The sequence below is a fragment of the Mus caroli genome, unplaced genomic scaffold, assembly GCF_978045245.1.
Source record: "Mus caroli unplaced genomic scaffold, Mus_caroli_1 scaffold_19, whole genome shotgun sequence".
Lineage (NCBI taxonomy): Eukaryota > Metazoa > Chordata > Mammalia > Rodentia > Muridae > Mus > Mus caroli.
Genome location: NW_028227274.1, coordinates 58,799,932 through 58,827,851, shown reverse-complemented (window position 1 = coordinate 58,827,851; position 27,920 = coordinate 58,799,932). Strand labels below are relative to the sequence as shown.

At 42.9% G+C, this 27,920-nt stretch overlaps 2 protein-coding genes across 4 annotated transcripts in view; one reads left to right on the top strand and one right to left on the bottom strand.

Moving 5' to 3' along the window:
- Positions 1-251: 251 nt before the first annotated feature.
- Positions 252-27,539, bottom strand: Dctn4 (dynactin subunit 4). 2 transcript variants are annotated; one of them, XM_029471885.2, is made up of 14 exons: positions 27,358-27,539; positions 24,459-24,529; positions 20,550-20,728; positions 17,405-17,448; positions 14,917-15,024; positions 13,683-13,703; positions 13,240-13,313; positions 12,729-12,841; positions 12,392-12,501; positions 8,741-8,814; positions 6,876-6,930; positions 5,867-5,974; positions 3,784-3,881; positions 252-2,778 (listed from the first exon to the last, which is right to left on the bottom strand). In XM_029471885.2, exons 1-14 carry the CDS (start codon positions 27,490-27,492, stop codon positions 2,565-2,567), a joined length of 1,404 nt encoding a protein of 467 aa, XP_029327745.1. In that variant the 5' UTR covers positions 27,493-27,539; the 3' UTR covers positions 252-2,564. The 2 variants fall into 2 exon arrangements, with proteins under 2 accessions (XP_029327745.1, XP_021006248.1); XM_021150589.3 differs by lacking the exon at positions 13,683-13,703.
- Positions 27,434-27,920, top strand: part of Smim3 (small integral membrane protein 3) — a 64,381-nt gene continuing 63,894 nt past the window's right edge. Inside the window, exon 1 of one of the 2 annotated variants that reach the window (XM_021150812.3) lies at positions 27,434-27,759. In XM_021150812.3, the coding sequence (XP_021006471.1) occupies positions 27,700-27,759 (60 nt within the window). In that variant the 5' untranslated portion in view covers positions 27,434-27,699. The remainder of the gene's footprint in view (positions 27,760-27,920) is intronic. The other variant, XM_029471887.2, reaches the window with a different exon arrangement.

The following is a 27,920-nucleotide window of genomic DNA, read 5'->3' as shown; positions in this document are numbered from 1 at the left end:
GAGGAGCAGGAGACAGAGCGCAGCCGTTGAGAGCATTTGCAGAGGATTCTCAGTGGGTGACTCAGAACCACCTCTAACTCCAGCTCCAGAGGAGCTGCTGGCCTCTTCTGGCCTTTACTTCCCCCACAAAAAATAATAAAGGGGAAATGGAAGGGCATACATGTATCACAGACTCTCACCTATCATCCAGCCCTTAGACCCTGAGGTGTGCAGCACTAACCAGTACTTGTGAAATCAAACAGAAGACACACGAGCTTTATCTGCTTTATTTCACTACATTAAGCAATAAGGCAAAACAGTAACCTGTTATTCATAAGTCAAGGAGTGCCTCTCACTCCCCCCCCCCCCCCCAGAGGGACCAAGAAGGATGCTCATTACAACGATGCAAGGGCATTCAGTGCAGTATGCCTATAACATGTATTTGGAACAAAAGAAAAATTTGAGTGTGAATCAGCTCACAAACCCAAAGTAACTTAGCTTTAAGCATCCAAAATTGTAGTTTCAAGTGCTAAGGATGCCTGACTTTGTGTCTTGGTGCACACCGACTAGAAATAAGAACCCTGCACCTGATCTAATACAAGAAGGGTGACAGTCACAATTCCTAATTCACCACCAAGTGTTGAACCTTTTCTAAGAACACAAACAAGGCCAGCTTGCACTAAACTTACCTTGAAACAGCCAACAGCTGGTATTTGTAAGTTAACTTGACTTCTTAAAAACAAAAACAAGCCCACAAGTGTTTGTTCCCCAGGAGTAAAGAGCCCTGGTCCTTCAGTGTTTCCCTAGGGAATAAGTATCAGTGTCACTGCATTAAGGCAGACAGACAGACAGACAGACAGGTTGACTATGCCAGGTTCCACACTATGTGCACAACTGAGGCCATCTGCACTTTGATGCCCTGCCCCGCCAGAAGATACTGAATTGTGGTTTCATAGTAGGCATTAACTTGAGGCTTTATGGAATTACAGAAAATCACTTTTTCTATAGTCTGAAACTTGCAATTACCCAAGCTTCAGCTCCAGCTTCTAAGAGGCAAACATTATTGTTCTCATTGTATCAGATTAGTATTTTCTTCTTTTTCTCTAGTACATATATTACTCTCTGGGAATATTGTTTCATGAAATTGGCTTGATCTTATTAAGATCTTTAAAGAACAAAGTGTCTTTCAATAGCTTCCTAAGCGGTTTCTCTTAAGTAGAACAAACAAAGACTATTTTCTATCTGTTGTACAGTCTATACATTCCTTAATACAAAACAAAACCCCGCAGACTTAAAATGAAAACCAAAGCAGGGTTTGTAAACAGGAACGTTTTCTTCCAAGGTCTGCTGGCCTTGAGTACTTTAAGGAAAAGTGCAGCTGGTCTACTCTGTCAACTCTGAGTTTAGAACATGTCACAGAAATTAAGGTTTGCAACTCAATGTTAGTATCTGAGAACAGCAGCAAGTTTAGAGTTAGGATGGCAACCTGGCTACTTGCTGAACTTCTATGGCTTACAATCAAAATGGTCTCACTTCATACAGAACTAGGAGTCTTATATTCATGAAGGGAAAGGTTCTTTTTCTTTGTGTCCAGTTTTGAAATTAAGGGATTGACAGTTAATTTGTCCTTCAATTCAGTGGAAAGAACATTAGTTTGGATCATGTTAAAAGTCTAGTTTAAAATGTTTTCTGTATCCCAGAAGTGATGTAGCAAAGTGCCCATACAACCCATCCCTGCTCTCTCTAAAAGCCCCAACGTTAGAGCAATCCCTTGATTTATAGAACAGGGCATGGGCATGGTGGCAAGTATCTTTAATCCTAGCAGGCTGAGTTCCAGGCCAGCAAGAGTTACACGGAGCGAGCCTATCTGAAAAACAAACCAACAGAAAACAGAATAGAGAAGGGCAGATAGTGAGATACATAACTGTCTCCCCTTGGCAGCGTTAGCCCCTGGGTATTGTAATATTGAAACAAATAGAATTTCATGACATGTAATTGCTTGCCACTCAAATTCTTAAAAGTCCCATATACTAGTGAGGAAAAAGACAAGCAAGTGACAGGTATACTGTGTTCCTTTGGAAGAAACAAAGTGCCTTAGGAAAGTGACAGGTTGCCCTGTCATCACAAAGTTAAAGACACACTGACAGTCCTACTGCTCTGTCAAATGGAAATCAGCGGCAAAGTGAGAGCCAAGGCTATGAAGGGTTATCATGACAGGGTTATCCTCAGTGGGATGCAGGAAGCCTTTGAACAGCGAGACCAGGCTGCGGCATGAAGACCAGGTCTGCTCTGGATTACCATCCTAAGGTTTTCTGTCAAACTGTGACAGGTACACAGCACATTTCTTAGGGAGTAAATCTAACGCCCCTCTGAGGAAAAGCCACTCCTTCACTGGGATGGAGCTATGCTGTTACTCAATGTGCAAGTGTCAGAGAGAGCAGTTACTCTGTGCTCCCAACCCTGGCCTGTTCTGCCCTCCACAGGATTCAGTAGTGATGGTTACATCTTTATAAACACGACTGGTGAAGCAGCAGCTTCCACTGTTAGAGTTGTGTTGACACAGCTGTGGGTGGGGTCACTCTGTTTTAAGGAAGAAGAGGGCCAAAGCTCAGTTCCACATGCTGCGTGAGCCAGATGACCTCTGTGCCTTGGTCACTTTCTTCCACTGGGCGGATGGGGGCAGCCAGGTTTTTAAAATCATGTTTCATCTTGAAGCACACGGTCACTTCCCCTTCCTCACGCTGTGGGGTGACTTTGATGAAGATGCCTACTTTGTTGGCTTTTCTGAAAGCTACAATGCTATGGAAAGAGAAGCACAGCATTAGGCAGGCGAGAAGTCAACAGAACCAACAGTCTCCCAGTCGGGCACAGTGGGAACCTCTGATGTGACCACCATCCTGCGACCAGCAGGGAGGGGCTTCCTCAGGAACAGCTGAGCTATCTACACTTGCTGCTCTGCCCTTTGTTTTCTGTCTTTTCCTTTTTTCCTTTTTTTTTTTTTTTTTTTTGAGACAGGGTTTCTCTGTGAAACAGCCCTGGTTGTCTTAGAATTTGCTATATAGATCAGGTTGGCCTCAAACTCACAAAGATCCCCACCTGTGGTTTGTTTTCTTTTAAAAATTTTTATTTATTTAATGTGTATGGGTGTTTTTGCCTGCATGTAAGTCTGTGCATCACCATGCCCAGTGCCTGCAGAGGCGAAAAGAGGGCATTCAATTCTCTGGAACTGGAGTTAATACAGATGGATTATGGGCCACATCTGGGTGCTGGCAATTGAACCTAGGTCCTCTGGAAGAGCAGAGGACATTAACTGTTGAGCTATACCCTCAGCCTTTTACAGTGAAGGATTTCATAAACAGAAAGGGAAGAAATTTTTCTTTAAAACCTAGGCAAGAAAACATACATGAGTGTGCATTTTTAAGGTTTGACTCTGCCATCTCACACAAGCCACATCTTTATTGTTCAGTCCTGAGCATGTGGAGCTATTCTGAAGGCCATGGAGCTGGTAGGCAGTGGGGTCTAGCTGGAGGAGGCAATCCACATAAACAGACACTCTGAAGGTTACTTACCTATTTCTAGTCTAGCTGTTTGCAGCTTTTCTCTGTACCAGGTGATGCTTGTAGCCTTGTGCACTCATGTCAAAGACACAGGCAAAACCCCTTCTACTTTCATGCCTCGCCTGCCATGATCAACAGAACTCCCTCTGAAATTGGAGCTAAATAACCTGTCTTCCTTAGGCTGTTTCTGGTCAGGCTCCATCCGGATCAGCTGACTGTGGTCAGAGGACACAGAAAGATCACTTACTCAGGGTCATCCTGGAAGTCCTGGGGCTCTGCCAGCTCATCATACTCTGCTGCTGCATCCTTGCCGGCTAAGATGAGCTCTTTGGGAGGCACCACCACCTAAGCAAAAGAGAGGCCTGCTTCAGAAGAGCTGGGCTGCAGCAGTGCCATCTGCACACGTCTATACTCCTTACAGGGTCTTAAAACACTGCTGGGGAATGTGGGCATGAGAACACTGAGAGGAAAGGACAGGTCAACGAGGACTTCCTTCACCGGGAGCATCGGCACTATAGGACACTGCGAATGATCCCGCAGGGGCTGAGTAGGGTGGGCAGACCTACCCTAACCATGTGGCACTATACTAAGAACTGAGGCCTGGACTGGGTACGAAAAGTAAGATGAGCAGCATCATTCATCACTCTGTTACAAGACTCAAAGATATACTGTGTCCAACTGACTCGAGCCCTGGCATCAGGACTTCCCTGCAGTAGTGGACTGCACCATCCAAAATACACTTTCTTATGTGGTCTTGTCTGCCAGTTGTTGCCAGTGTGGGTCATTTTGCTGCAGCAGCAGGAAGAGAAGTTACTAGTATAGCTTACTGAAGGGAATTCAGCCAGGTCAAGGGCACAGGGCTGCGATGCATCTTTTTCCTTTTTTCTTATTTTAATGTTACTTCTGAACATACATCCTTTGCTATCCCATGTTATCTCAGAGTCCACCAGAGACCACAAGCCATATTCCTAAGAACAGCTGCGGGGCAGTGGTGGTTCTGGGGGAGGTGGGGGTGGAGCGACAGGACAGGATGGGACAGGACGGGAGAGCAGCACAATAAGGCCCCAATCAGGGGCTGGCGAGATGGCTCAGTGGGTAAGAGCATTGATCGCTCTTCCAAAGGTCCTGAGTTCAAGTCCCAGCAACCACATGGTGGCTCACAACCTCCCTCCTGATGCCCTCTTCTGGTGTGTCTGAAGACAGCTATAGTGTACTTATGTATATTAATAAATAAATCTTTTTTTTTTAAAGGCCCCATCAAGGCTGCATCCACATCCCAGACCTTTATGTTTTTAGCCCAACTAGACCTACTTATTAAAGTTATTTAAAAAGAAATAGATATAAGGACATGTATTATCTTTTTCTGGAGATGATGCTAGTGAGCAAAATTCAAAGGCAGAAGAAGAAAGGAAACGCTTCAGTGCTAGTCTCTGAACAACAGTGGGGCTGCCAGCTTTCCTACTAATGCTTGCTATGACTCTCACTCTGGATGGCTCAGTGGATCAAAGTGCTCGACATGACACTCAACAATCTGAGTTAGTTCCTCTAGATCTACATGATAGAGTAATCATAATCACTCTAACCTCCATGAGCACACAGTGTGCACATTTACAAATAAATACATATATGTAAAATTAAAAATCACACCAAACTCTTAAGTGGCAAAATATAAAAGAAAGCTGCATTTCATTCATGAATTCATTCAAAATCACCTTAATATTTAGCCACTGCTATTTCTACTTTATGTAAGTAGAGTAGTAAATAGTGGGAATGTGGAAGAGACATCTGCTCCTAACTAAAAGGAGACGACATCTCATGAGTCGTCAGGAACGTTAAACTGAGTGGCAAGGGTGTGCACATCAGGGAGACAGGGCAGGAAGGGATGCTCTGGTGAGTAGAGTAGCACAGGCAGCTCCCTAGCACAGACGTCCACACCCACTGCTGCAGCTGCTCTGAGGCTCATCTGGAGGAAGGTCACACCGCAGAACAGAAAGCACTTCGTTAGGGCCTTCATCCTGAAGTCAGAGCTGGGCATGATCAGCAGGCCGAGCAACTAATGGAAGAAGAAGGGCCTGGTGGCAACACACGTGACAGGTGAGGTGACGTGGACTGAAGAGAGGACGGTCGGACAGGTCTCTGTCTGAGACCCAGTGAGAACAGTGAGGTTTCACAGGCAATGGCTGGGTGTTTGAGGACAAGATAAAATTAGGATATAGAATCATGACACTGCAGATCACACGTAGAAATGAGAGATACCACGGATTCTTTTAGGCCATATCCAGTGAAGCCACTGCAGGTGATGTCAGGGTCTGTGGGAACAATGCCCTTACCTTAGCAGTGCTGTTGATATTATCAGGGTCCCCCTCGTCACACTCCAACAGAGTCACATGGGTGAGGTTCTCCACTGGATTTGTAAGAGTCAAGAGGACCTGGCTCTCCTGTAGAACAAGAAGAGCATCTTTCAGGTGTCACACCCCGACTAAGGAAGGCTTTCTTATGTGGACCTTAATGTTTCACAAAACACACAAAATGTTTCACAAAAATCACCCTGTTTTTTCCCAGAGCAACAGCACTTCCTGCTATACTTCTTCTACATCAGACTACCTAAGAGTGTTAGCTGATCTTTTGGTTTGTGTTAGTAATGTATCCTCTGAGGTGGCTATCTTACTAAAGAAGCTGGGCAGATTCTAGTTACAAGATCCGGACAACTCTGGGAAAGGTTTATTATCTAAATGATTGTTTTAAAGTTTGCAGTTCCTATCCCACTCTGATTGTTGCTTAGGGAATAAAGAAAAACAAAAGACCCTAAAAACATCATCGCTTAGGCTAGTCGGATGTTATTACTAAGGGCAGGGGGAAATGATACATATAGACTATAAAAAGTATGATCATACAGCCCGTTAGCCACTCTGAAGACTGGTAAGATAAAGGGACGCTATCAACCTTTCCATGAGTAATACGGAGGCAAAGAGCCAGAGAGGCTGCTGCAGAACAGTCAGTCACTTGTTGGTGCACGGAGGAGGATCCCGTGGAAGAACCTAGCAGACTCCTGGTACTGATGCATTCATAGCTGAATCAGAAGAAAAGCCCCCACTGGCAACAAGAGAAAGCTGCCTACCATCATCTTTCTTTCCCCCAGTTTTCTAACTTTACAGAATGTGCCAACTGCTTCTTACACATCCAACATGCTGTTGGCAAGTCTCAATTTCATGATCATTTCAAACTGCCCTTGTCCTGCTCCCTTCTTACAGCCTCCATTCCACACACATGGCCATCCACATACAAACATGACAGCATATGACTTATCAAGTATGGGGTGTTGGTAAGTATGGTACTAACCTTCATGTAGCGAAGGTTGGGGATTGACATGATTCTCACTTCTGGAATATAATTGCTACAGATAAATACAAACATGTATTACTATCACTGGAGTCTCTTAAAATGATCATTTACTTTTAAAAAACCCACATACATAAATTATGCTACAAAAAATATTAACTAGATCAAGAGAAAAATGAACTATCACCACAGTAAGAGGAGATACAGAAAATCAAACTAACAACTAGTTCTGTTTGAAATTTTTAGGAGTCCAGCCTGTATGTATACAGGGCTGAGTTAGGGCTTATAGTTTTTGTGTCACATGTCTTTCTTATACATTTATTTTCGGGGACTCAATTCACTTAACAAGACAGCTGGTGACAAGATCTCGTCTCAATAGCTAGCATTCTATATGGCTGTAAACGAATACACTCCTACCATGTACAGTGCCTCCTGCGTGCCAGGCAATATTCTAAGTACTGTATAGGCATTCACCATAGCGTTCACTGGGATTCTGTGAGACAGGCATGCCTATCATTACAAAGGAGATGCTGGGTGTGGGCAGGTGTGGGTGTCGAGGTCCAAATCCAGACACTCTACAGTATTCTCATTCTTGATTTCAAGACCTCAGGCTGCTTGAATGTGTGTCTGGACTCACACTGCCCAGGTTCAAACACCTGCTCAGTGTTTACAGACCATGATGCTGCTTTATAAAAAATGGTGGTTTGAATGAGAATGCCCACTATGGGCTCCTGTATTTGTAGGCTTGGTCTGAAGTTGGTGGAATTGTTTAGGAAGGTTCAGGAGGTGTGGCTTTGTTGGAGGAGGTGTGTCACGTGGGAGGGGCAGGCGCTTAGGCTTGAAAAGCTTGCTCCCTCTCCCTGTCTCAGACGTGCATTATCATATCTGTTTTTAAATTAACAGGGTTTCACCATATAACTCTGGCTAGCCTGACACTGCTGTGTATGTCGATCAGGTGACCTCAAACTCAGCGATCCTCTGCTTCCTGTGTGCTGAGATGAATAGCATGCATCACCATGCCCATCTACATTGAAACAAACAAACAAAAACTAAAGCCACTATTATTATGTGTATTTGTGTGTGCATGTATGGAGATCAGAGAATAACTTAAGGAATAGGTTCTCTTTCCACATTTCTATCAGTTCCAGGTTTTTCCAGAAATGCTTTCCCCACTGAGCCATCTAGTTGGCTGGCTCTCAATGTGCTCCTTAATAGTCAATAGCCATTGACAATCCCCAGTGAGTTAACACTAATTTAATCAACTTTACCACTCAGTGAGATGTTATCAGAACCAAGAAGTAAAATAAATGTTGTTTCGGAGTGCACTTAAATTTGCTATGCTTTAAATTTAATTTAAAAAGGTCTTACGGGGCCGGGCGTGGTGGTGCACGCCTTTAATCCCAGCACTTGGGAGGCAGAGGCAGGTGGATTTCTGAGTTCGAGGCCAGCCTGGTCTACAAAGTGAGTTCCAGGACAGCCAGGGCTATACAGAGAAACCCTGTCTCGAAAAAACCAAAAAAAAAAAAAAATAAATAAATAAAATAAAAAGGTCTTACGTTAGATATTTTAAATTTGTAATAATGACTGGTCACTTTCCATCACAACACTGTCACTGATGCAAACACATTCCTGCTTCTGTCTTCCCGGAAGCTAGGAGTCCAGGATGTGCCATAATTTCAGGCCACAAGGCCTTGATTCTACACTTACAGATACACTTGAGACTTCATGCTACTCAAGTAAATGCAAAACTGGAATAGGAATAGAAAGAAAAGACTATCTCTATGTGATTTTTCTTTTCTTTAGATTTTTTAAAAAAAGATAATCCCCATTGAAAAAAGTCTCAATCAACATCCTAAAATACTTACACAGCAACCAACTGGATTTTGAATTTGATAGATGTTGGATTAAATTCTGGCTTGCTCAAGTTGTGCTCACATTTCTAAAAAGAAAAGTACTTATCAGAGGGAAACAAGAATACACCGGAAGAGCCACAGAACAGACAAGCAGACAGAGGGTAGTTACCAGAATTTTATATCTTGTCCTGTCCAGAGTCTATAAATTCTAGAATAGAATTTATGCTACTGATAACCAAAAATTATAGAACACATGTGAAGCATCACTAATATCACAGCACGTAGTGCTTAGAAACTATGAACAATGCACACACCAAGTTAGACAAGCACCACACTGGCTTCATTACATCACCATACACAGCTGTTAGTGTTCTCACTTTACAGATGCTTAAGATGGGACCCATGGAGGAGTAACCTATATAACTTTGGAGATCTGTATGAATGGAAACAAGTAATTAAAACTAATGACTTATATAACCTTGTTAAAAATATCTTTAAGTAGTACAAAGCAGTGTCTAGTATATAGAATACATTACAATTTTTTTGTTTCCTCTCTGCAGGGCCAATCTAGGCAGACATCTCTCTTGTTCTGTTTTCACAATACAAAGGGGAAGACTATATATTCCTTTGTCCTTTCTTTCTTTTTTTTTTTTTAAAGATTTATTTATTTATTATATGTAAGTACACTGTAGCTGTCTTCAGACACTCCAGAAGAGGGTGCCAGATCTCGTTGCGGATGGTTGTGAGCCACCATGTGGTTGCTGGGATTTGAACTCTGGACCTTCGGAAGAGCAGTCGGGTGCTCTTACCCACTGAGCCATCTCACCAGCCCCTGTCCTTTCTTTCTTAATCTTAGAATTCCATTCCAGGATACAGAGCAACTTCATCTTCAATGTTTCACTGTAATGATTTCTGTAACTTTAACCAGTCACTGATTATTTCCACAGCGTTGAGTACTTGATGTCGGTCACTTTCCACTCTAGGATGTACCAGTAAGACAATTTCCTAATGGGACCAATGGGAAGGGTCACTTACTACCCTCTGGCAGATATTCCCAAGCTGCTTTTCTCTGCTGTCTGAGGCCTAGGAAATGGCATCCCAAAGTTGTTCTTAATACACATTTTTATGATCACCATGGAAGTTCATGATCTTTCATGCTTACCAACTACAGAATTTTCTGTGCCACCTTCCCTGGTTATTTTTATACTGGGCTACCTTGAGTGTGTTTGGTTTTGGACAGAGAGGTGGAATTGCAGGCATGTGCTGTGCTTTCTACTTATCTTCCCTTGCTGAGCTGCTCTGCTAATCATACACCTTATGAACAATTCCTCTTAGTCTCCTGTCCTGTGTATTTGCTTACAGATCTTCTGTGGGATGGGAGCACAAGTGTTACTATTGACTGTGGTAAAAGACCCAATGTTATTTTTGCTTGTTTGCCTTGTTTGTAAATAAACTCTTATTTAGAAATCATATATGAATAATTCTAAGTTTTCTCTATTTGTCTTTTAAGTTTTCCCACAAAATTTACGTAGCCAAAAATTGTTTTTGAGAAACGGGTCTCCTGTACCTGGGCTGACCTTGAATCTGTTATGTCTCTGAGGAAGACCCTGAACGTGTGATTGTTCTGCTCTGCTTCCTGGGTACTAGGATTACAGGCATGTAGTCCACACCCGAGTTTATGGGGTACTGGGGATTGAACTCATGCCTACTAGGCAAGCGCAGCACTAGCTGAGCCACATGCCTAACTGTCCTAGCAAACGTTAATAGTCTATTCTTTCCCCAGTGTTCTACAATGCCATAATTATCAAACATTAGCTTTTTCAAAATTTAATATTTTTGTTTGTTTTTTTTGAGACACGGTTTCCCAGTATAGCTCTGGCCATCCTACTAGTTCTACGGACCAAGCTGGCCTAGACTCAGAAATCCGCCTGCCTCAGCCTCTCGAGTGCTGGGATTAAAGGCATGCACCACCACAGGTGAGACCTGTGTTAAAAGACAAGGAAGCAAGCAAATAAATACTACATGTAGAACCCCCACCACCCCTTCCCCTTTGCTGTGAGAGCTGAGCCAGGCCCTGTGTGTGCTGTGTAAGCACTTGGGCACTGAGCTCCGTGTCCAGCTCTTCGCCCTGTGTGTGCTGTGTAAGCACTTGGGCACTGAGCTCCGTGTCCAGCTCTTCGCATCCCGAACTGGGCATTGTTATATAGCTTGTGCTGGCCTCGAAGTGAATATGCCCCTGCCTCAGATTCCCAAGAGCTTCGATTTCAGGCACGTACTATCATGTCCAGCTCTTCAGCATGTTTATTCTCTAAATTCTTGTATTTTGTGTTGGTTCTAAGTGAGTTGTAGCATTTGTTCAATTTATTTAGTTAGATAATCTATGTCTTTTACTTGCATAATTAATCAGTGTGAATGTGGGCACTGCTACCATGTGGGTTCCTGGGATCAAAGCACTATTATGCTTGAGAGCACATGCCTTCCTTCACACCCTGAACTGCATCTGAGCCTAAGAAGAAGCTTTTGCTAGGGCTGGCATGATGGCTCAATGGTTTAAGGGCACTGGCTGTTCTTCCAGAGGACCACAGTACAATTCACAGCACTCACATGGCAGCTCCCAACTGTCTGCAACCTGGCTCTAAGTGAGCTGACACCCTCACACAGACAGACATATATGCAGACAAAACACCAATGCACACAGAACAAAAACCAATAAAAATCAGTAAGATGAAAAATACAAAAATTAAGATTAAAACAATAGCATCTGCTATATGGTTATTCTATATTCTTAGTTATTTTTTGTGGTAAATACTGGACATTATGCCACCTATCCATATGTTTTAGCATCCATCTCCAAAAACATGAAAAATATTATCCCTAAAAAGAGAGACTGAATTCTTTGATAACATAAAAAATCCTGCTAATTTAGACTTCTCAGACTGTACACATTTTTCCTTGTTTGCTCCTTTCTCCGCCTTCCCTTCCTTTTGTAAGGACACAGGCTCTGCTTTGCCTGGATCAGGAACTACAGAAAGTGTGCACACCGTGCTGGCAGGTACACATTTAAATCTCTTCTCCAGAGATGCATCACTTAGGAACATCAGACACTAGTCACATGTGGTTATTTAAATGAATTATGAGTCAGTATCTTGGCTAACTTCACATTTCAAGAACTTGGCAGCTGTGTGCGACCAGTGGGTACCACTCTGCATCCACCAGGCAAGGTAAGAGTGCATCCCCACAGAATGCCCACAGCACCACAGGATGGAATCTAAAAGACCTTTCCTCCTTCCATTCTGTTTTTACAATTTACTCACAACACTCTATTGCTTGTTCTGTACATTCCTAGAGATGAAACTGTGGATTACCTTTTTTCTTGCTTCTTCTTAAATAGTTTATTAGTGTTCTGTTTGGATTAGCCTGAAATGCCTTGCATTCTTTTGTGGGCTTACATTTTGAGGGTGCACTCTACCTTCAGATACTCTAGTCTCCATATCTGTAAAGTAGGAACAACAGCAGCGGCCTCCAGAGTCATCAGAATTGAAACCTATGTCCACTTTACCTGCTGTGTTCTCTGAGCTTTCTGTATTTACTACCATGGCCAGATACAGTCACGTCTACCTGCTTCTCTCCTGTGCACAGGCAACTCTGCAGAGGAGTATTTACCCGACAGCGCAGGGACCGCTTGATTAGAAGGTGCTTGTGTCGAGGATAAAGCTGTGAAGCAGAGACTGGCTGTAGGTCGGGCTGTAAGAGGCGCTGCTGAAGGGTGGTCACTAACAAGAAAGCAGAGACCAGGCTTAGTATACAGTCATTTTCACAATTAGACTTGTATGTGGGCAAAGTATGCTCCTGAAGCAATATGCCAATATGATAAGGTTTTAAAATGAGTCCATGTGTTTATTCTCATTTTACTATTAAGATTCCAAGTCCCGAGGCATGCAGGGAGTCCCAACACAAGCAGCTGGAAAACAGAGCAGGACAGAAGGACACAGGACATTACCTTCTGTTAGGTTCACTGGCCGCGTGTAATAGTCTTCAGGCAGAGGCTCCACTTCAGCGACAGCCTGAGCCGGCTCAATCTTCACCTCTTTCTGGTCTTCTCCTTCTCTAAGGCTAAAAAGTGAGAGGCAGTAATTTCCCAAGAGTCCACTGGAGAATCCCCAAAGTCCTTAGTATGACTCAAGTATTAGCTACTCCTCTCAAGTGGAGTATCCTTTATTTTGTTTGTTTTGTTTTTTGAGACAAGGTTTCTCTGTGTAGCCCTGGCTGTCCTGGAACTCACTCTGTAGATCACGCTGGCCTCGAACTCAGAGATCTGCCTGCCTCTGCCTCCCAAGTGCTGGGGCTAAAGGTGTGCGCCACCACTGCTCAGCATATAGAGTATCTTAAAGTTTGGGTTTTTTCTTAGTCTAAGAATCTTTTTCCATTTGGTAACTTAAAAAAAACAACTTATTCTTTTAAACACTCCTTTTGTTATCTGCTGTTCTCAGTTGTCTGATGTCCAAACTTACGAAAGTCCAGCAAGTGTACTAATGGATGCACCAGCTCGTGGTCGCTGAAGCCTGGTCCCAAGACTGTACTTGTCCTAAACAAAGTTCAGAACCTTGCATTAGAAAGGCCAGTTTACACATCCTGCTAGCGAAAGCAAGCACTAGGAGAGCACAGCATTGGAAGCTTGAGGGGAAAAAGCAACAACTAAGCAAAACCAAAACTAGTGAAGCCAAATAGCTACTCCAAATCTACCTCTCTGTAACCCACATTATTATTCTATTCCTAGAATAAGCAACACAGAGACTACAGTCAAACAGTCAAAGTGGACCACACCAAGCTTTTAACACTAGCCTAAGTACATCCAAGCTATGGCTCAGGCAAGAACTACGTGAAGTGTCTAAGACACATAACGACTGTCTGCTAACTTCATCAGGGTTAGCAAGAATCATAAAAGAGGACTTACCACTACATGAATAGTGTGTTGCTGTGGAGCCCCCAAATAGCAGCAGGTTGCAACAGAGATAAAAAAATGAAGCATAAGATAAAAGCAAATGCATACAGCCAGCAGGTATATGGGAAGGTTGCAAGGAGAGAGAGCATTGAGTTCCAAGTCCTGTCCGAGTATGTAGGGGTGGAGGTACTGATCAGGCCGCTGGACTATTGGGGAACATCCGCTTTCTTCTGTTCTAAGTGTCGGTGCTTTGCAAATATTCATGTTCAATTAAATGCAAATCTATGTATTTCACATTATAGCTTTAGTGGCTTAACTAATTGTCCAGTAGATGTAGTATGGCAAAGTTATTTCACCTTTGCAAATATCATGTCAAGTGTACAATGGGGGGTACTATCAGCCTCATAGGACTGTTGTGATTAGATATGATGATATGCATTGTGTATTTATATTTAGCACAGTGCTTAACATGTCATTGACACTCAATACGTGCTACTGATTCAATGTCAACATGTTAGGGCTCAAGCAAGTATAGAGAAAACAACTGTTCTGTGAGAATACCTGAGACTTATGGAACAAGAAAAACTCAAAATCCCAACTGTTGCTTCTGTCTAGTAGTTATAAACCAGCAGAAAAGGCATCTACAGACAATTTCCACAAGTAATTCCACTTGCGCATAGCACTGTTTATGTAAAGACACAAACACACTGTGCAGGGCTCGGGGTACAGCCTGTGAAAGAGTGCTTCCCCTGGCAGTGCCAGCGCCACCACAACAAATACTGCACGTGTCAGCACTTTCCATGGGGGGCGGGGGAGTAGGATGGGAGGGTGTCAAAATAAAAACAAACGAACAAAAGACTAGAACTGGGAAACCCCAGTGCCAAATGTACATTACAAGGGAAGGCAAAATAAAATTTACCGCTCAACCACCTTCTTTACAATCTTTCTGTAATAAGCAGAAGCAGCAAACAGTTTGTATAGCCTAAAAAATTAAGCAGTAAATTTTGGGAGGAATAAAATGAAATGGAGCAATGGAGGAAGAAAGATAGCTGCTCTTATGAAAACACAAGGGATTTAAATAGAATGAATGACACACCAAGCACAGCTGCGGGCTGACACGTCTGTACCGGAGGAACTGTTTTTGATACCAAGTGCTTCTGTCTAGGGCTCAGGCCATTTTCTGAAATGGCCACTATTCCGACGCCTTAGAGGACTTACAAAATGTCTTTCTGTGCCAAATTCTCACCGAAAAAGCCAAAGGCATATAATTTCTTCGCCGTGCCAGCTTCTTGCGATCTCGTTCAACCTTTTCCTTCTGAGCAAGCTGCTGGTAATACTCAATCAACTTGTTCATCTACAAGAAATCAAAGGCTGTATTTGTTTCTCGAAAAGACTAAGGAAGTCAATCACTGCACTGACCAGAAAGAAAACGAACAAAGAAACAGGAAAAACTATGAAGTGGGTAAGTTTGTTCCTTTTCTGTAAAGAGAATTTTTTCTCATTAGTGTTTTCAGAATTAAAATGAACTCTTCATGTCCAGCCACAGGATGCCCGGGCTACAGGAGTAGGGATGCTATCAGGGCGCTGTGCTCCACACCTCACCCATACCTCACTACGCATCCCTCCTGGGTGTGACGTGACATTCTGTTTACCTCCCTGTATTAATTTTCAAACAGCATTCCACCATTTAGCCCTGACTGCAGGGCCCACCTGCCTCTGTCACCTTTTGATTAATTTCCTTTATCATAAAGCAGTGTTAATTATAATCATTCAAACATACAACAGCAAGAATATTGTAACTCTGCTGCATCTTTTGTGCTGAAGATAGGCTTTCCTTTCATTAGGTACCAGCTATTACCAGTTATGTCCTGACACGCTTCGGGAACACAGTATCCAATACACTTTAAAACACCCATGTAGATACTTTTCATTCCAAGTATAATGGACTTCCTATAAGTCATCTGGTCCATCTTTCTATCCATTATTAACATATCTACCTGTTCTTTTCAAAGGCTGGACCTCACTGCATAGCAGTAATGTTCTAAAAGGTATCTAATCATTTCTTACAACAGGACATAAGTTGTCTTCAAATCAGCATCTTTTTACAAAGAGATTTATTTTAGGTATATGGGTGTTTTGACTACAACTATGTCTGTGTACCACAAATGTGTAGTGCCTGTAGTGGCCAGAAGAGGGTGGTGGATCCTGCATGACCTAGTTGGGATATTTTTTGTCAACTTGGTAAAAGCTAGAGTTATCCTGGAAGAGAACAACTGAGGAATTGTCTCCATCAGACTGACTGTAGGCAACACTGTAGAGCATTTTCTTGACTAATGATTGATGTGGGAAGGGCCCACCAACTGTGGGTAGAAGCCGCCCCTGAGCAAGTGGTCCTTGGGTATATAAGAAAGCAAAGCAGGCAAGCCATACAACAAGCCAGTAAGCTGCATTCTGCTTGGTCTGCTTTAGTTCCTGCCTTGACTTCCCTAAGTGATAGTGTGACCTGAGTTTAAGATGAAATAAACATTTCCTCCTCAAGTTGCTTTTGGATATGGCCTTTATCACAGCAAGAGTCACGGAACTCAGACACCCTGGAACTGAAGCTGCTATGTAGGCATTAGGTACTAGGAATTGAACCCAGGTCCTTTGGAGAACAGCCAGTGCTTTCAACCAGAGTCATTTCTCCAGCCCATGCAGTTGTTTAAAAAGCACTAGCATGATCCTGTCATCTTCTGGCTTTTAAACACGTAAAGGCTTCTCAAAGTCCTGGCTTACAAGGTCAACCCTCAACCCCCTCTCCTTCTGCATTTGCTGCTATTACACTCTACTTCAGACACTCTATCCTCACTTCCCCCACCTACAGGCTATTCCCCTGCTTGAATTCTTCCCCGACTGTGGCTAGCATTGCCAGACAGCATCAGCATGCTCACATGCTGACTTCAACAGTTGAAATTCCCAAGAGTCGACAAGGCACAATTTCTCCCTCACATTATTTGCAATAGGTACTTTTCTACTTTACTGGAGATGTTTTCTCCCTTTCCCATCAGACAAGCTAAAGATTCTCTGTCTTTGTCTGTCTGTCTGTCTGTCTGTCTCACACACTTACATATACAAGTACTTGTTCATACATGCATGCTTTTCTGTAGCAGCAAACAATTCAAGAAACCTTTATCAACCTATAGTACCCACTAACACATGTGAGAAAACCATTTCTCTGCCCTCTCACCCTGGATCCTTTCTGTCAGTATTTGCTTAGCTTTCAGTCTGACAGTACAGTGTGCGTGTTGATAGCAGCTCTACAGTTTTCCACTGTTCTAAGGCAGAGGTTAAGAGGCCAAGTGCAAGTACATACTGAGAGTACACAAACGTTCCATCCTGCTTCTACAGATAGCCATACCCATCTAGGGAACCTTCAAACTTAGCAGTGTCTTTAGGACTGAAAGGTCTAATGCTCTTATTTCCAGAACATTTGACAACAAAGGAAACTTTTAGTCATTGTTGGTTGTATGAAGAAAACAACAAAAGCCACTTCATTCCTTTTTGAAATATATCTGGAACACAGAACCAAAACTACAGTGTTCTCCACGAATTTATGTAACCAAGAACACTGCCACTGACTTAGTGGCTCTCTGTGAGTAACTGAACCCCGGGCACAAATGCAGGCAGTTCTCAGCATGGGCCACACCCGCCGCCCTTCCTGCTTCATCCTCTAAGGCCTATATTCATGTACTTACCCGTTGTGTGTGAGGGTTTTCTGGTTCTTGCCAACCACCACTAGCTAGAAAATAAACATTAAACAGTAATTTTACCTTTTTATTTTTATAAAATGTTGCCATAAAGTAAAAACATAAAAGCACAGAATTTCCAAGAAAGAACACCAGAAACCTTATGGACTGACATGCTAAGAAGAGCTCTCCGCAAGCCTCTTTCTTTCCAGTACTAGGGACTGAACCTAGGGCTTTGCCCACCATTGACAAGCCTTTTAAACAACTCAGGTAGTCAAGTTTATGCAGCAAGAGCTTTTACCCACTGAGCCATCTCATCAGTCTTATTTCTAAATGTTTAAGACACAATCCTGTTAAGTTGCCAGAGCTGGCCCTGCTGTGTCCCAGGCAAGTGTAGATTTTGTAATCCTCCTGCCTCAGCTTCCTAAGTAGCTAGGATTATAGGCCTAGGCTACAAGTCCAGCAGAACCTTTTCTCTTTAACATGAGGAGGGTGCTAATGATCACCAACAGCAGCAGCAATGAATGCACAGGGTCTGTTCAGTTCTCACAGTACACTCTGAGGCCGTGTACTCTAACTGCTCCCATTTTATAGGAGAAAGCGAAAGCTCAGAACTGCTTACAGGTCTACAGTTACATGGATAGTAAGTGGCAGAGTCAGGAAACCAACTCAGGAAGCAGGCAGAATCTAGAAATCCTGCTCTTATCTGCAGAATGATACAGATTCTAAATAAGCAGTGCTGTAGCAATTGGATCTGCACATACAGAACAAAATCCCCTAAACTCAAAACCCAGACAAACCTCAAAACCCTTGAGCATTAAAAAAATGTACAGAACTTATCTGAGAAATAGACAATAGGTGGGAACCTAAAACTTACATTTCTACAAGCATACAAGTAGACCATCAAAAGTGGATTAGGCTAAAATCTCTTTGACAGGAAACAAAGTACAAAGTATAAACACACACACACTCACACACACACACTCACACACGACACCAAGTGGGCAAAAGGAACCAGATATGGTAGTGTAGCATGTGTCTATAATTCCAGTATTTAAGAGGTGGAGGCACGATGACCTTTTTGTTGTTGTTTCTAAAAAAAAAAAAGACAAAAAGATCTGTGCACACTTTGCTAAAGATGCTATATATGTGACAGATAATAAAGAAAATAGAAACTAGTCAGGTGTGGTGACTCATGCCTATAATTCTGAAACACTGGATGCTGAACACAAAAATCACCATTAATTTTTAAAAAAAGTTAAAAAAAATAGAAAGGACAAGAAGATAAAACAAAACTAACACACCAGAATTGGACAAAACAGATAAACAGAAGGAAAACAGTCCGAGAAAAGATACAATAGTCAGAGATCCATTCATCTGCGCACTCAGGGATCCTATAGAAACACTGAATTGGAATCCATAACACACGCGCCCTGGTGCAGACCCAGGAATCACCATCTCCTTCATACCAGTTTGGAACAGAGTGAAACTGTCACAAAATAAAACAAACACAGACTAGGAGAGCAACAGCTCAGTAGCCGAGAGCACTGCTGCTCTTATAGAGGACCCTGGCTCAGTTCCCAGCACCACGGAGAGTAGATAGAGGCTTTCAACCTTCTGTAACTCCAGTTCCAGAACAGCCTCTTCTGGCCTCCGTGGGCACTGCACCCATGTGACGCACGTTGGCTGACTCCCCATATGAACAACATATAAATAAACAGCTGGAGCTGGAGAGACGGCTTAGCAGTTAAGAGCACTGGCTGCTCTTTCAGAGCACCCAGGATTGATTTAAAAGCACATGGCACTAAGCCTAATGACCTGAGTTAGAGTCCAAAAACTCAAACGGTGAGGAGTAGCGACTTTTGAGAGTTGTCCTCTGGTCTCCAAACAGACACACACACACACACACACACACACACACACACACACACACAAACAAACAAAAAGTAAAAATAAATTAATTTATTAGGGAGATGGTAATATATGAGAATTAACCTGTTTGGCTAACATGATATAAATCAGATTTAAAAAAATATTTGTGGAATAAAGTTTTCACTTGTATTTTCTTGTATTTTCAAAATCTGTAGTTAAGATGAACACTTTTTTGTTGTTTTTTTCTCCCCATTTATTCATTCACTTTACATCTCGATCCCAACCCCCCTCCTTCCAACACCCCTCTTTCTTAGCCCTTCCCCCACCCACTCTCTCGTTCTTCTCTGATAAAGGGGAACCCTCCCCAAGATGAACACTTTTTAAGATGATCATTTTTTTATGTTCAGTTATGAGATCCACTGTTCAACTCCTTGCTGTGCTCTTTCTGTCTCTCTTGAAAATAGACAAAGGCTCTTTAGTTTTGGTTAGTCATCTTTAGTCTATTTCTGAGTCTTGGTGTTCTAAGTTAATCACTTTTAATTTTGTCCATGACGTTTACATTTCAGATTTAAAAGAAAAATTTGAGGCAGAGTTTCACATAGCCCAGGATGGCTCTGAGCCCCAGGCAGGCAAGAATGACTCTGAACTTTTGTTACCCCTCCCTCTCCCTCCGAAGTGCTGGGATTATAGGTGTAAGCTACTATATCTGGGTTATGCAGTGTGGGGACTGAACCCAGTGCTTCATAAGTGCTAGGCAAGCATTTTACCAACTGAGCTACAGCTCTAGTTCAAGAAATATACTTAAAAAAAATGGTATTAAGTTTGATTTTAGAAAAGTATTAGATCTATAAAGGCTACTTTACCAATTCTAAGAAAATTAAATAGTATTACTCTATCTGAGAGAGACGGCTCAGTAGTTAGAGCACTGGCTACTCTTCCAGAGGACCCAGGTTCAATTCCTAGCACCCACATGGCAGCTCACAGTTGACTGTAACTCCAAAGGATCCAACACCCTCATACAGACAAACATGTAAGCAAACATCAATTCACATGAAATAAAAATGAATCATTAAAAAAGTTAAAAAAAAACAAAACAAAACCAAAAACCAAAACACCACCAAATCAAAACAACAGGAACAACATCATCACGCTTTGACACATAAATGAGTACCCAGAAGACCTGATGACAACTGTTCTGAACTTAGGTTCTACTGCCCAACAGATTACAGAGCTGAATTACAGCACCGACAGTGGTATACAATCTCATGTACGCCTCACTCACCGACAGATTTGTCTGCCATGCCCACATCTCTAGATGTCCATCGACAAAATCCACAGGCCAGGTAATAGGCTTTCTTCATGGTGGTTTTGGCTGGGTCGTCGGGAAGCTGTGTGGAGATGCTTGTTGCACGGGTAGAAAGAGTGTGCATGCATCCAGGACAGTCAAAGCAGTTGGCACATCTGTGACAGGACAAACACAGCATTCACTCAGCCTGGACTTATCTATCGAGCACCCACTACGTGTTAGACGTGGGCTTAGTTCAGGATCTCTTAAACCTTTGTCTACTTTTGAGCACTTTCACTGGGGAAATTTTTACATAGTCTCTAGTATATATTATTGTGAAACAGGTATACAAATAAAACATTTACTGCTAATAGATCAAGAAAAATTTAAAAACGATTTATTGTTTATACATGTGAAGAGCTTTTGGGGCCTGCCTTCTAGGAATTTGGTAAGAATCTGACACTAGGCCAGGACACGGAAGTAACAAGGAAGTAGGCTCGGGATCTTGATCATCTTAAGTCTCTGAATACCCAGGGCTCTGCGCATTGTCTTGTTTGTTCCTTGGCTATTTTGCTGATGCCTTAAGACTGACCAGATTCTTTGTAGGTACCTAGAATGACATAAAAGCAGACTGGAAAAAAAAATAAAAATAAACCTGCCCCAGCCTCAGCCCTGGCTGGGGTCATGCTACAGTGTCCTCTATTGTCTTTTTCTTTTTCTTTTCTTTTTTCTCGAGACAGGGTTTCTCCGTAGAGCCCTGGCTGTCCTGGAACTCACTTTGTAGACCAGGCTGGCCTCGAACTCAGAAATTCGCCTGCCTCTGCCTCCTAAGTGCTGGGATCAAAGGCGTGCGCCACCACGCCCGGCTGTCTTTTTCTTTTTAATCCTCGCTCCCTCCCTGGAGACCCTGCTGACTGACTGTGCTGCCTTGGTCAATTAAAGATAAAAGCAAAATTGTATACTAATGAGTGTGCTTGTTTATTTTTACATAATAAATTAAATCTTTGCTAAATAGTTGATAATGCAGGATAGAGAATCTTCAATGCTTTTCAGAGTTGGTATTTTTTTTGGTGTATATATTTTCAATTTTAGTTTGCAAAAAAGCAGGGTTCCTTATACTTGGTTTTTGTTTACTCTTCCCCAACCTTATTTAATAATTAAAATAATTAATAATAATAATAGTAATAATAATGCTTAAGCCAGCAACTCAAGTTAACTTATAAAATCAACTATTCTTACACAATACAAGCAACAAAACTTGATACATGCTGAGGAACGATGGTAGAAAATGTTGTCTTTGCAATGATTAAGCTAATATGTTTGTATTCTAGCAGAACTGTGTCTGTGCTGAAACAAATGCAGTTGTAAGCTACAGTAGTCTCCACTGTGAGCTGATGTCAGGCAGCACTCAGTGTAGCACCAGGACTGCCAAGTCCACAGGCAGTGCTCAGAGCCAAGGCCGTAAGAGGCAGTGCAACACAATGTGAGCAAGCCCTGCTGCAAATACCTCACTTATTACGTGTTTGACTCTGAATTAGATTCTGCTTCAGAAACCTTTCACTACTGTCAATTTTTAAAAGTCCTCCCATTTAGTCATGTGAACCTATAAATGGTCTCAATTCACAGTTTAGGAAACTATGTATGGTCCAAGTGTTAAGAATTCAAAGACTTTCAAGGAAAAAAAAAATTTTCTGGGTATTCTTACCAAGTTTAACATCTCAAAAGTACTATATATTCACTTAAGACTCTCAACAAGCCGGGCAGTGGTGGTGCACACCTTTAATTCCAGCACTCCGGAGGCAGAGGCAGGCGGATTTCTGAGTTTGAGGCTAGCTTGGTCTACAGAGTGAGTTCCAGGACAGCTAGGGCTACACAGAGAAACCCTGTCTCAAACAACAACAACAACAACAACAACGCCGCGGCCACTGCCGATGACGCTGCCGCCGACGACTTTAAACAAAACAATTACCACCAAAGCGTGTGACACATTGGAGCCCAATTCCAAGTCCTCTACAGAGAAAAACCAGTTTCTAGGTGGAGTTTACTGCTCTAGTTTCCTTTTATACCTATAGAAATCACAGAGATTTTAAAGAAAAAGACAAAGGTCACAGTTTATGCTGCTAGAGAGGATAAAGCATTGTATGACAGAAAATGGAGAGTCAACAACATAAGCAACTCTGAGACTGGATTTGGAAAATTACTATTTGCCAGCTGTGCCAGAGAGCTGAAAGGGACACCACCGTGGATGGGGCGTGGTTTAAAGGGGCACGCTGCAGGGCTTTCTGCTTTCTCCTGAGATGCACTCAGAGAACATTTCCCCTTAGGAGCCTTGGACCCTGGTGCTTTTTGCTGTTGTTTGTTAGAAACGAAGTCTATATAGTTCAGACTGGTCTTGAACTTGAGAGCCTTCTGCCACTGGCTCTAAGTGTTAGGATTACAGTGTGAGCAACCACACCCAATTTGCCCTGGTGCTTTTAGGACTCTCACAACCTGAGAGTTATTAAGATTTCACCTGCAGTCTTATACAGTGTCTATTATCTGTTACAATATTATCTGTATAATATTGTACAGTGTCTATTGTCTTCAAATAAGGGAAGTAATACCATCTACCCTACAAAGAGTCACAAGAAAATGAAGTGATAAATCAATGTATAGAAAGCATACGATGCAGTGTCTGATTCTCAGGAGTAACCTCTTAGAGCAGGAGAGACAAATAATAGTGGCTCATACCCACAGAGGTACAGGAATCTGGCTGGTAACCAGAATTTTCACATCAGACTAAACCTGGCACTAGCAGTAGCAATGGACACATCTAGCAGCCAGACATGGTTCTTACATGTCCTCCACTGACAAGAACCACGGTCCTTTGAGAAATGACAAATTCTAGTTAGAGGCAGAAGAATATATATGCTAAACTTAAAATACCTTAAAGTACTGTTTATTCCAGTACTGCACTGGTAAGAGAATGATGCTCAAATTCATGGAACAAGACAACACTCTCTTTCCCAGGGATAGAGGCAAGGCTAGAAGGCTTCAGGAGAAGAGTACAAGAGCTCCCGGTGGCTCTGGGACAGAACGCTCAAGGGAGAAAACCAACAAAATAAAGCACTATCGCCCCATGTGTAAAATAGATATCCATGAGTAGTGACTAAAAAGAGAAAAGAGGCAGACTATGGAAGAAAGTCCTAAAGAATTAATGCAGACAAACTTTGAGAGGGGTGTCTAACTCCCCACTCTCACCCATTCTCCAGTCTACTTATAAAAACATCACACAAATACTGAAAGGCATTCTAGAAATACTGCCCCAGCATCCCTCAGTACTTTCAAAGTCATCAAGACCAGTGAAAGTCTAAGAACCAGGTCCAATCACAAGAAGCCTATGGTGACGAGACTAATACAATACTGTTTTTTAACAAAAGGGGAGAGGACTGTGCTAATTTAAAAATAATTCTTAATCTAGAAGTCTTCTAAAATAGACATTACATTAAAAAATAAGATCAAAGTTATCTTAGGCAATGATGATGCTCCAACATGAAAACAAGGATTGTTTGATCCTGTGTGTTTCCTTAACCGACTCTTAAGACAACTGTGATGGAACCCCGGCACTTAGGCTGGGGGAGATCAGAATATGAGGTCAGTCTGGTCCATGGAATAAAACCCTTTTTCGGCCCCAATATCCTCAAAACCACCCCAGTGTAGGGGAATGCCAGGGCTGGAAGGTGGGAGTGGGTGGATGGGTCGGGGAGTAACCTCATAGAGGCAGGGAGAGGGGGGGATGAGATAGGGGGTTTCTAGAGGGAAGACCTGGAAAGGGGGTAACATTTGAAATGTAAATAAAGAAAATATTCAATAAAAATATCCTCAAAACCAACAAATGGAAAACACAAAAATTCATCCTGTTCTTACCTATTCTTTTTTAATTTGGCTTCAGCTGATGGCATGTTTTCTAAACAGCTGGGACAATAATGTGAGTCCACCTATGAGGAAATAAGAAAGGAGTGAAACTCATTATTAAAATATGCTATACTGCACCAAAAGGTCAGACCTCACTGATCTGGGAGGAGGGGAGTGTTTGGGGGTGGGGGGAAGAGACAAAACACCTGTACTGTTTCCAACTTAGCAATTACCTGTCTGTTTTTTTTTTCCCTTTAATCCCATTTTTTTTCCTTTCTTGTATTTTCTGTTCCCTATCATCAAGGTTTATGTGTCAGCTGTGTCAAGACTTGACTATATGATACTTCAAAGCTTCCAAATGAATTGATTAAGACGACAAAGGTCAAGCTGTGACCAACCATCTAGTTTGGCATAAGCTGTGTATGGAAGGATGGTTTGTGATTAAGGGTACTTGCTGCTCCTGTAGAGGACTGGGGCTGGATTCTCAGCATCCACAGGGTGGCTCATTGTGTGCCCTCTTCTTTCTCCATGGGCAGCAGGCATGCACATAGGGCACAGATATACATACAAACAAAATATTTATACACAGCATCTTAAAAAAAAAGGTAGCCCTTAACGACATTAAGTTTACTCATTAGTTATATATTTACTAAGAATTATTTAAGTCTCCATAGACATAGCCAGCCAATTAGAGGTCTGATTCCTAATGTGTGTACGTGTGGCATGCATGCACAGACTCATGTGGGAAAGTCAGAGAAAAATCTCGGGGGCTGTAACCACAAGTACCGCCCCCCGGCCTCCCTTTTTATAAGACAGGTCTTGCACTGGCCTGGAACTTACCAAGTAGATTAGGTTGGATGGCCTGCGATAGGACGACAGGCCACTGTGCCTAGCTTGTAAGTATGTATATACCAGGACCCTGGGGACTGAACTCATGTCTTCATATCTGTAAGCATTTTACCGATTATGCTACCACCTCAACCCCTAAATGAGAGATTTCTATTTGCTTGTCTTACATGTATGCTGTGCCTATGTGAAGGGGGAGGTGGCCTGCAGGGGCCACAGCTCACGTGTGGATGCTGAGGATAATGCACAGGGCTTGGTTCTCTGCTTCCATCATGGAGGTCCTTGGACCTAACTCAGACTGACAGGCTTGGCAGCAAGAGTGCCTGTACCTGCTGAGCCAGCTCTTTAGAGCCCAAATTAGAGGTTTTTAGAAAAATAACAAATTGAACAACCCAAGTATCTTATTACTGTATTTAACTCAAAACACAGTCTTACATATTAGATCCACTCTTAAAAAAAAAAAAAACTTTGTAAGAAAGTATTTTAAGTAATGAGATTTTATTTGATAATTATAGGATTCTTGCTATCACACAAAGTGCTAATGCAAAAATCCAAGAAAAAAAAAATCACATATATGACACAAATATGTTAAGTATGTATAAATAGGACTGGATTTCTTACATTCTTTGGTTTAACCATTCTTAATATTTTGAAAAGTATCCCCAATAAAATAAGCATCATTTGGAAAGTGGTTGACACTACAGGACATGTTTTCATATGCATTTCCTCCCCACCCCCAGGGATCTTAAGTCTCTGATCCTGGTCTTCCCTCCCATCTCTAAATGACTCTGTAATCTACAACAAACAATCTGTATTTGCTTCCTAACCTGTACTTCTGGGGGTGGGGTGTGAGCCCAGAGAGACGAGGTGGAATATAGCCTAGACAGTCCTATAAATTACTATGCAGTTCATGCTTGCCTTGGACTTAAAATCCTTCTCTTTCCTTAGCCTCGCAAAGGTTAGGATTACAGGCCTGAGTCACCACAGTACAGCTTTCCCCCCCTTCTTGCAACAACATGCACCGTCAACAGCTAGACATGGCAGTGTACATTTCTAATTTCGGCATTTGGGAGGTGAAGGCAAGTGAATCAGGAGTTACAGGCCAGCATTGGCCACACAGTAAGCTTGAGGCTAGCCTGAGCTACATGAGACCTTGCCTCGACGACCCCACCCCCACCCAACCCTATCCAAAACCTTCACCAAGCCTCCCAAACCCAAGCCTCCATCTTCAGTAGCTGGAAAAATTATGTAAAGCCCCTGTCACACAGTTGAATACAGAATAAATACAGCTAATACTAGTATGAGCTTTCAACAGACTGATTCCCAACAGTAGGATTTATGGTTTACTCATTTTTAATCCCAGAAGCATAGCAGATAGACAACTTCTATCAAAAGCTGCAGAAGGTATGGGACTTCATTGGGTGCTTTTTTTTTTTTTAATCATTAAGCTGAACAATTCTATTGCAATGGCTGTCTGGGTCGGTGGCTAGCTAGAACTCTGAGTCTTTTTTTACAGACCGATCTATGCATTTGCCACTCAAGTCAACCTATCACAGTCTTCTTGCTTTGGTCCTTGTTTGGCCCGGTTCAAGAAACTGGGCAAGCTGTATGGGCAGAGTCCCGGTTCTGTTAACAGGAGGGTCAGAACTCCTGTTAAAGGGAGGGCCACGACCAAGAATGGCTGCACGCTCCTCCATTTAATGGTAACAAGACAGTTTCTTCTGCCTTTCAGTGACATGAGCTAGACACTTCCGATCTCTCAGCCCTCCACTCGCCAAGTCCCACAGGAGACCGCAGGGTCCAGGGCAAATCGTCCAGCTACAGGCAGCTCTAGAACAAGAGGATCTGTTCAGCCTCAGCCCCACCCGGGGCCGCCCCCTTTTCCAAGTGACTATCCACAAGCAAATGAAATCGCAAAGCCAGCTGAATGATGGGGCACTTGACCAGTCAGCAAGCTAGACACACGGTTTCCCCGCCTCTCCCGGCGGAACTTCCCGCCAGCCGCAGTGACTGGGATGAGCACCCCCGCCCCGGCGCGCAGTCCCCCGCGGGACGGCCCAGTTACCTCGTGCGACACACATTCCAGCGATCGAAGCTCACTGCAGTAGCGGCAGAAGTAGAGCTGTGAGAGCGGGGCCCGAACCTTCTTTTCTCCTTGGACGAGATAGAGAACCCGCTCCGACTGCAGCAGGGACGCCATCTTGGTGAGGGAGGAGCCAACGCCCGGCGCACCCGTCACGTGACAAAGCCCGGCGCTTCCCTCCCCGCGTCCCCTACGCCTTTTACGTAGACGTTGACGTAAGCTAAACCGACCCAGCAGGATGCGGTCTAAGTGCGCGTGCGCTCCTCAGGTTTCAGTCCCACCCTCTTCGTTTCCTGGAGCCTTGGCTGCTATGGCCCTCCTGGGATGCTCTGCGCAAGTCCAAGTCCAGACAGGCTCAGTGCTCTTCTTTGTATCATCCAGAAAGTAAGGGTGCTGTTTGTTGTTTTGTACAAAGGCTTCTTCCTACCCCCAGCTTCCAGGGCAGAATTCCATCCTGGGAAGCCGAGTTACAGCAACATATTTTTCCGACGACCTTGCCACAGACCCCTTGAAACATAGGTTCTCTCTTTTGAAATAATAGTAAG